This window comes from Aegilops tauschii, chromosome 4 (genome assembly GCF_002575655.3).
Source record: "Aegilops tauschii subsp. strangulata cultivar AL8/78 chromosome 4, Aet v6.0, whole genome shotgun sequence".
NCBI classification, from domain to species: Eukaryota; Viridiplantae; Streptophyta; class Magnoliopsida; order Poales; family Poaceae; genus Aegilops; species Aegilops tauschii.
In genome coordinates, this window is record NC_053038.3 from 477,747,537 (window position 1) to 477,757,614 (window position 10,078).

At 49.7% G+C, this 10,078-nt stretch overlaps 1 protein-coding gene across 1 annotated transcript; it reads right to left on the reverse strand.

The window, feature by feature from the left end:
- Window positions 1-8,422: 8,422 nt before the first annotated feature.
- On the reverse strand, window positions 8,423-9,864 carry LOC109749053 (uncharacterized). Its single transcript, XM_020308052.4, has one exon. The coding sequence runs from the start codon at window positions 9,580-9,582 to the stop codon at window positions 8,554-8,556; it is 1,029 nt and encodes a 342-aa protein (XP_020163641.1). The 5' UTR covers window positions 9,583-9,864; the 3' UTR covers window positions 8,423-8,553.
- Window positions 9,865-10,078: the final 214 nt, after the last annotated feature.

Genomic DNA, 10,078 nt, shown 5'->3' on the forward strand with positions numbered 1-10,078 from the left:
GACGGTTATTCATTTAAATTTGAGAATAATGGTTGTTCTATTTATATGAGTAATATCTTTTATGGTCATGCACCCTTGAAGAGTGGTCTATTTTTGAATCTCGAAAGTAGTGATACACATATTCATAATGTTGAAGCCAAAAGATGCAGAGTTGATAATGATAGTGCAACTTATTTGTGGCACTGCCGTTTGGGTCATATTGGTGTAAAGCGCATGAAGAAACTCCATACTGATGGACTTTTGGAATCACTTGATTAAGAATCACTTGGTACTTGCGAACCGTGCCTCATGGGCAAGATGACTAAAACGCCGTTCTCCGGAACTATGGAGCGAGCAACCGATTTGTTGGAGATCATACATACTGATGTATGTGGTCCAATGAATGTTGAGGCTCGCAGCGGGTATCGTTATTTTCTCACCTTCAGAGATGATTTAAGCAGATATGGGTATATCTACTTAATGAAACATAAGTCTAAAACATTTGAAAAGTTCAAATAATTTCAGAGTGAAGTTGAAAATCATCGTAACAAGAAAATAAACTTTCTACGATCTGATCGTGGAGGAGAATATTTGAGTTACGAGTTTGGTCTACATTTGAAACAATGCAGAATAGTTTCGCAACTCATGCCACCCGGAACACCACAGCGTAATGGTGTGTCCGAACGTCGTAATCGTACTTTACTAGATATGGTGCGATCTATGATGTCTCTTACTGATTTACCGCTATCGTTTTGGGGTTATGCTCTAGAGACAGCTGCATTCACGTCAAATAGGGAACCATCAAAATCCGTTGAGAGGACACCTTATGAACTGTGGTTTGGCAAGAAACCAAAGTTGTCATTTCTTAAAGTTTGGGGTTGCGATGCTTATGTGAAAAAGCTTCAACCTGATAAGCTCGAACCCAAATCGGAGAAATGTGTCTTCATTGGATACCCAAAGGAAACTGTTGGGTACACCTTCTATCACAGATCCGAAGGCAAAACATTCGTTGCTAAAAATGGATCCTTTCTAGAGAAGGAGTTTCTCTCGAAAGAAGTGAGTGGGAGAAAAGTAGAACTTGATGAGGTAACTGTACCTACTCCCTTATTGGAATGTAGTTCATCACAGAAACCGGTTCCTGTGACACCTACACCAATTAGTGAGGAAGCTAATGATGATGATCATGAAGCTTCAGATCAAGTTACTACCGAACCTCATAGGTCAACCAGAGTGAGATCCGCACCACAGTGGTACGGTAATCCTGTTCTGGAGGTCATGTTACTAGACCATGACGAACCTACGAACTATGAAGAAGCAATGGTGAGCCCAGATTCCGCAAAATGGCTTGAGGCCATGAAATCTGAGATGGGATCCATGTATGAGAACAAAGTGTGGACTTTGGTTGACTTGCCTGATGATCGGCAAGCAATTGAGAATGAATGGATCTTCAAGAAGAAGACAGACACTGACGGTAATGTTACTGTCTATAAAGCTCGACTTGTTGCGAAAGGTTTTCGACAAGTTCAAGGGATTGACTACGATGAGACCTTCTCACCCGTAGCGATGCTTAAGTCCGTCCGAATCATGTTAGCAATTGCCACATTTTATGATTATGAAATTTGGCAAATGGATGTAAAGACTGCATTCCTGAATGGATTTCTAGAAGAACAGTTGTATATGAAGCAACTTGAAGGTTTTATTGATCCAAAGGGAGCTAACAAAGTGTGCAAGCTCCAGCGATCCATTTATGGACTGGTGCAAGCCTCTCGGAGTTGGAATAAACGCTTTGATAGTGTGATCAAAGCATATGGTTTTATACAGACTTTTGGAGAAGCCTATATTTACAAGAAAGTGAGTGGGAGCTCTGTCGCATTTCTAATCTTATATGTGGATGACATATTGTTGATTGGAAATGATATAGAATTTCTGGATAGCATAAAATGATATTTGAATAAGAGTTTTTCAATGAAGGACCTCAGTGAAGTTGCTTACATATTGGGCATCAAGATCTATAGAGATAGATCAAGCCGCTTAATTGGACTTTCACAAAGCACATACCTTGACAAAGTTTTGAAGAAGTTCAAAATGGATCAAGCAAAGAAAGGGTTCTTGCCTGTGTTACAAGGTGTGAAGTTGAGTAAGACTCAATGCCCGACCACTGCAGAAGATAGAAAGAAAATGAAAGATGTTCCCTATGCTTCAGCCATAGGCTCTATCATGTATGCAATGCTGTGTACCAGACCTGATGTGTGCCTTGCTATAAGTTTAGCAACGAGGTACCAAAGTAATCCAGGAGTGGATCACTGGACAGCGGTCAAGAACATCCTGAAATACCTCAAAAGGACTAAGGATATGTTTCTCGTTTATGGAGGTGACAAAGAGCTCATCGTAAATGGTTACGTTGATGCAAGCTTTGACACTGATCCGGACGATTCTAAATCGCAAACCGGATACGTGTTTATATTGAACGGTGGAGCTGTCAGTTGGTGTAGTTCTAAACAAAACGTCGTGGCGGGATCTACGTGTGAAGCGGAGTACATAGCTGCTTCGGAAGCAGCAAATGAAGGAGTCTAGATGAAGGAGTTCATATCCGATCTAGGTGTCATACCTAGTGCATCGGGTCCAATGAAAATCTTGTGTGACAATACTGGTGCAATTGGCTTGGCAAAGGAATCCAGATTTCACAAGAGGACCAAGCACTTCAAAAAACACTTCAATTCCATCCAAGACCAAGTCTAGGTGGGAGACATAGAGATTTGCAAGATACATACGGATCTGAATGTTGCAGACCCGTTGACTAAGCCTCTTCCACGAGCAAAACATGATCAGCACCAAGGCTCCATGGGTGTTAGAATCATTACTGTGTAATCTAGATTATTGACTCTAGTGCAAGTGGGAAATTGAAGGAAATATGCCCTAGAGGCAATAATAAAGTTATTATTTATTTCCTTATATCATGATAAATGTTTATTATTCATGCTAGAATTGTATTAACCGGAAACATGATACATGTGTGGATACATAGACAAACAAAGTGTCACTAGTATGCCTCTACTTGACTAGCTCGATAATCAAAGATGGTTATGTTTCCTGGCCATAGACATGAGTTGTCATTTGATTAACGGGATCACATCATTAGGAGAATGATGTGATTGACTTGACCCATTCCGTTAGCTTAGCACTTGATCGTTTAGTATGTTGCTATTGCTTTCTTCATGACTTATACATGTTCCTATGACTATGAGATTATGCAACTCCCGTTTACCGGAGGAACACTTTGTGTGCTACCAAACGTCACAACGTAACTGGGTGATTATAAAGGTGCTCTACAGGTGTCTCCGAAGGTACTTGTTGGGTTGGCGTATTTCGAGATTAGGATTTGTCAGTCCGATTGTCGGAGAGGTATCTCTGGGCCCACTCGGTAATGCACATCACTATAAGCCTTGCAAGCAATGTAACTAATGAGTTAGTTGCGCGATGATGTATTACGGAACGAGTAAAGAGACTTGCCGGTAACGAGATCGAACTAGGTATTGAGATACCGACGATCGAATCTCGGGCAAGTAACATACCGATGACAAAGGGAAAAACGTATGTTGTTATGCGGTTTTGACCGATAAAGATCTTTGTAGAATATGTAGGAGCCAATATGAGCATCCAGGTTGCGCTATTGGTTATTGACCGGAGACGTGTCTCGGTCATATCTACATTGTTCTCGAACCCGTAGGGTCCGCACGCTTAAAGTTTCGGTGACGATTGTATTATGACTTTTTGTGTTTTGATGTACCGAAGGTTGTTCGGAGTCCCGGATGTGATCACGGACATGACGAGGAGTCTCGAAATGGTCGAGACGTAAAGATCGATATATTGGACGACTATGTTCGGACACCGGAACGGTTTCGGGGAGTTTCGGACATATATCGGAGTACCGGGGGGTTACCGGAACCCCCCGGGGAGTTTAATGGGCCAAGATGGGCCTTAGTGGAGAAGAGGAAGGGCGGCTAGGGCTGGTGCCCCCTTTCCTTCCCCCTCTCTCCTTCCCTTCCTTTCCCCCTCCTACTCCAACTAGGAAAAGAGGGAGTCCTACTCCCGGTGGGAGTAGGACTCCTCCCTGGCGCGCCCTCCCCTGGCCGTCCGCCTCCTCCCCCCTGGTCCTTTATATACGGGGGCAGGGGGCACCTCTAGACACAACAATTGATCTCTTGATCTCTTAGCCGTGTGCGGTGTCCCCCTGCACCATATTCCACCTCGATCATATCGTAGCGGTGCTTAGGCGAAGCCCTGCGTCGGTAGCATCATCATCACCGTCACCACGCCGTCGTGCTGACGGAATTCTCCCGTGAAGCTCTGCTGGATCGGAGTTCGCGGGACGTCATCGAGCTGAACGTGTGCTGAACTCGGAGGTGCCGTACGTTCGGTACTTGGATCGATCGGATCGGAAGACGTACGACTACATCAACCGCGTTGTGCTAACGCTTCCGCTTTCGGTCTACGAGGGTACGTGGACAACACTCTCCCCTCTCGTTGCTATGCATCACCATGATCCTGCGTGTGCGTAGGATTTTTTTGAAATTACTACGTTCCCCAACACTTGCACACGGCCCTCCTTCCCGAGGCAGGGGTTAGCAGTGGTTCGGCGACCTGGAGGCAGTGGCCGGCGGCAGGCGACGTGGTGGTGCTGCTCCTTGGAGGCGGGGTGGCCTGGTGGCTGGCGGCGCGCCTTCGGCTCATATATGGGCCCTTAGGGGCCCATCTGGGTCCTAGCTGGACAGCTACGGCGTGGCCTCGCTGCCTACTGCGCGGTAATGAGGAGGACCAGTCAGATGGGGGCGGCGATGTCGACGGCGTGCCTTCTACAACGCGACGACGGGAGCTTTACGGGCATTTCAGGGGTCGGGTGGGCCCGCGGGCCTGGTATGCTCCTGCTGTTGCGTCCGGTCGGTTACCGTCTTTGACGGTGTAGGTCAGGCCCTCCCGCGTGCCGACGATGCTGCTGCCCCTAGTCCCGGCTCTTCTTCTTTGTCGTGTAGGCCCCACTTCTCGGTGTCGTGGTGAGATGGGAGGCTTCAAGACCGTGCTAGCGCAGGGTGGTGGACGATATGGTCGCGTGCTCCGGAACGCCCGAGGTGATGGTTGGGATTGGGGAGAAATCCATGTCGGTCTGTCTGACACCGATGCGGTGGCGCCTGAGGGTGCCGCCAGACCTTCCTGGAGGGCGTCGGGTGCTACCCTTCCTTTCTCCTCGCCGCGTACTGGGGGAAACCCTTGGCAGCAGCGTCATCATCGTCGCGTCCCTTCTGGGAGGTGTTGATTGGTACCAGCGCTTCAGAGTCTAGGAGCTTGGTGGGAGATCTCCGGTGGGCGCAACGGTCACGAGACTTCTTCTTTTTTGTCGATTTGCCGTTGTTGACATTTGTTCCTTTTGTATTTTCTGTTTCTTTTCTTTTGAGCGTGATTGTGCTGCTTTCGCCCCAGCACCTATTGTCGGATGTATCGGGTGTTTGCTATATTAATATAGTGGGCCGCAAGCCAGTTTCGAGAGAGGCGACTTATACCTCGCTGTCATTGCACCTTCGGAATGACATGTCGTGGCACACGACATGGGACATGTGCGGGGCTAGACGAACATCATGTACCAAGACGGAACATTTGTACTGCGCCAATGAGGATGTCGGTTCCTTCGAGTAGGAGTGTATGTGACATCCTGACTTAATAGGGATGATAGATTACTCGTATCAACAAGGAACGTCATCTTTTTCGGGAGCCCATTCGCAAGGAACCTCAAAGTTAAGTGTGCTTGGCATAGAGCAATTTCAGGATGCGTGACTGACTAGGAAGTTGATCCCGTGTGCGCATGAGTGAAGACAAAGTGTGCAAGAAAGACTACACTTGGTCGCTGAGGCCAGTCTAGATCCTAGGTGGTAGCCAGGTGACGGCTAGGAACCGATGGGTGAACTGGTGGGTTTGGTCGGGGCCTTACGCCGTCGGGATGGCTTCATGCAGGAAAGAGGACGCCTCCCCGAACACGGTGTCGACTCACCGCAACTCCATCGGAGGTGGACAACATTGGGAATGTTCGTCGTCAAACATGCCCACTAACTATTCAAGGAAAGTCCTGACTAGAATATGTAGGGTTTTTCTTGCCTCATCTGCATCTATCAGATCAATTTTAGGATGTTAGTTTCATTGTGATATATCTTTAGGACTTTTTGAGATGGGTGATACCATGAACACAAGTACTACGTGGATCTGCATCCAATCCACACCTGCAATGAGGGCTCTCTTCAACATAGGTGGGCCGCCATCCAAGAGTTTGAACAACTTTTGCGGTTTCTATGCAGAAGTGGTGAAGAGTCACAAAAGTGACATTGAAATCCATAGCCATGTAAGTTTTGCTTGCTTCACATGGTCATCATTTTTATTGCTTGTTTTGTTTCTTGCATTATGTTGAGTGATTCTTGTTTACTAGATGGGGTTGGCCACCACTTTGTGCCATCAAGTTTAGAGAAGGCCGTTCACTATGTCCCATTGTTGGGTGAAATTGAATGGGAAACTGAAGTGGTGCACCCTCTTTTAAGATCTCAAGAACCCCACCAAGAGGATGAAGAACAATGATGGCACGATATCTCACCAATCCATTGGATTGGATGACAACGATGATACAAGTGGAGGGGCGGATGGACATGTGACCTTGCAAAAGAGGAATAGACACGTCATGAGGAGGAGGTGCGAGAAGGATAGGCTCATGCATGAGGGCACGACAAGCAAAATATCTGTCACATGGACGGACAACTTTCCCAACAAGGGGGGAACATTGAAAAAAAATGGAGGAGAAGGAGGAGAGGCACAAAATCTTCTTGGATGTACAGACGGAGAGGATGGAGTTTGACCAAGAGAGGTTCCTGAAGAGTATGACCATAGAGAGAAGAGAATAGACATGGAGAAGCAGGAGAGATTGTTGAAAATGGAGCTTGAGAAGACGAAAATTTTGAGACAATTGAGATTGAGAAGGAGAGGGTGAGGCTTGCGAATATCATGTTGCGGGATACTAGCCTCATGGATGATGAAAGCAAGAAGTGGTTTATGAACAAGAAGGAGATAAACGAGCGCAACAAGGCGGGGCGATTGATTCATTCGTGTATCGACTATGTATGCCGAGAACTGCGCGAACAAGTGATGCGGCATTTCGACAATGATGGTTGTGATGGACCTCATGGGCGGGGAGCCGGCGGAGATCGCGGGAGGCGGCGGCGATGGATGCAGTCGATCTCGGCATCTCACAGACAGGGTGGAGATGGAACTCGACTACGGTGGTGGAGCTCGAGCTCGCGGCCAGGGCAGCGGTAGCGTGATTTGATCGAGGAAGAAGATGAATGCGTAAGGGTGATAGTGGAGTAGGGTTTGGGGGGGGGGGGGGGGCACACCGGCTTTTATAGCCCAGTGGCGACGAATCGGGTGGTGCGTCGGCCGCCACACCATGAATGTGGGTGAGGAGCTACCTCTATTTTTTTTTACTGAGAGTTGCTCTTTTCAAGCAAAATTAGTCAGATATGTTTTCGGTGATGAAAAGCTATATTTTTGGCACTAAAGATATGAGTGAAGGACTTTGAACGTTAATTCTCTAGCGCTTTTTAGTGCTTCATGGTGTACATGTGCTAAGAATACCATATAGGCAAAAAAAACTGATATGGCAAAGCAATTGAGGAGCGAACAATTTGGTGACCTAAAAAAGAAACGGATGTCAAGCGACTCCAAAATTCCTATCAACCAATGCACAAAGATGTTTTGTTGCTAAACAATTAAACGAAGAAAGTTTATCTAAAAAACTAAGCCCCTATGCATTGAGCAGCTTAATTGCTAAGTTTTTCAATCACTTAACACCTCAGCTAAACACTAATGTATTGGAGGAGGCCAAAACATATTGTATAGGGGATTAAAGCATCACAGGGAAAGGACTAGAGATGCTCTAACGCAGTGATTACCACGGTTTACTTATAGCTACAAATATTGTTTATGAAAAAGAGTCACATGAATTTCTTGTCTGGCAAGCAAGATAAACTTCACCAGCCAACTGCTCATCCCGGATCAACCAAAAGCACTGCTCCTGTCTTCGCCTCAGTCCATGTGTCCATGACAAAGTGACAATGACCAACACGAGCTGCACGACATGTGCTCTTGTTGGATTGGCTCCGGTCCTGTCACAACACTGCGATATGGCACGGCACGGAGGAGATCCGAGCGCGATGCTCAAGTTAATGGAGGGCAGGGATAAACCTGCAACTTTTGTTGATCCCATTTGCTTTTCTTCTGGAACCCAATCCGCTGCAAGCAACTTGCTGCCTGATGGATCCGTGAATTTGAACATTTCGTTGGATGGCGGCATAGCAACCGCAGAGAAAGAAGAGTTCTTTGAAGAACATTTCAGCAACCGAAGTCATCGAGCTTTTGCATCGAAGGCGTAGGCAAAATCTTTCACAACGATGTCAAACTCTTACACAGATTTCACAAGGCAAGCTACTCTATTTACACCACCGCATCGCATGACATGAACGGACGCACGCGGAACAAGAAGATCTAGAACGACAGGCTGCACTCGTCGACGAGGCAGTCGTCGTCGAAGGTCCAGAGCCCCAGGGCCGCCTCGTCCGCGGCGGTGGCGCCGCTCTGCACGGCGTCGGCGCTGAAGAGGCTGTCGAGGGACTCGTAGGCGCCGCCGTTGAAGTAGGCGAACTGGTCGGCGAAGAGGAGCGCGTCGAACAGCGCGTCGGAGTCGCAGTCGGACGCCTGGTGGGCCGACATGCCCTCGTCGGCGTCCTCGGCCTCCGTCGTCCTCGCCCGCTTCGCGAGCTGCTCGGTCTCGGGCTCCGGGGCGGGGTACGCCGGGGCCTCGTCGAACGCCGACACGCCCTGCCACGAGAAGTCGGGGAGGGCGCCGCTGGACTCGGAGCCCTCGCTCGCGTCGGCCTCGTGCTTGACGAACAAGGACGACGCGTGCTCCTCCTCTTCGTCGACGAGGGTGATGACCTGCGCTGGCTTGGCAGCGGGGGCCGCGTCGGCGCCGGCGCGGCCTCGCTTGCGTGCTCCCGGGGCCGCGGCGGCGACGGCGGAGGAGGAAGGGAAGTTGAGCTTGGCCCTGGGCCCGCGGATGGCGCGCGCGGCCTCGTCGTAGGCGAGCGCGGCGGCGTCGGCGGAGGGGAAGGTGCCGAGCCAGACGCGGACGCCCTTGACAGGGTCGCGGATCTCGGCGGCCCACTTGCCCCACGGCCGGCGCCGCACGCCCCGGTACTGCGCCGGCTTCCTGCGGCGGGCGGGCGCCGCCTGCTCCTCCTCCTCCTCCTGCTGCTGCTGCTGCTTCTTCTTGGGCGAAGCGGCGAACACGAAGGGCTTGCTCTCGGCCACCTCCTCCTGCCGCTCCACCACCATCACCACGTCCTCCTCATCAGAGTCCTCGTTGAACTCCCGGAACGCGGCCTCGAAGTCGTCGGCCGCCGCGGCCTTTGTCTGCTTGGCGCCCTTGCCGGGCCAGACGTGGCCGTGGCCGGACGCGGCGCGGCGAGCCGGCGCGCCCGGGATGAGCTCGGCGAGGATCGCTCCGCCACACATCCTCGCTCTCTTTCTCTTCTTTCGATGCTTTGCCTCTGCTTTTCCCCCCTAGCTCTGGTCGCTGCTCTTGATTTTCTCTCGACTAGTGGAATGGACTCTGCTTTGCGTGTTGAGTTGGGTGGGGTGGAGGCGCTGTTAAGTAGGGGGAGAGGAATGGTGGCTCCCGAAATCGCGGGAATGGGGGGCGGATGCGATAAGGCCGGCTGGCCGCGTCGCCGTCCACGGGGACAGCTCAGCTCGGCTCGGCTCGGACGCGGAGAGGTGCCCCGCATCTGCCGTCTTCCCACGCTCCTTCCCGAAACCTCCTTTGGGCGCCCCCGAGTTTGTGGGAAAGGCTGTATTGTCAAGTGGCTGCTCAAGTGGGGCCTTCTCTTCATTTAAGCAAGTGCTTAAGCTTTGTAGTCTACTGTTTTTCTTTTCTTTTCTTGATAAGACCGGAGGAGCCAGCCAAGGACGATGGGGATACATACAGCTTTGTTGAACAAACAAACATGTG

Excerpts from the sequence above, each read along its gene's own strand:
- LOC109749053 (XM_020308052.4), bottom strand. The coding sequence starts at position 9,582 with ATGTGTGGCGGAGCGATCCTCGCCGAGCTCATCCCGGGCGCGCCGGCT.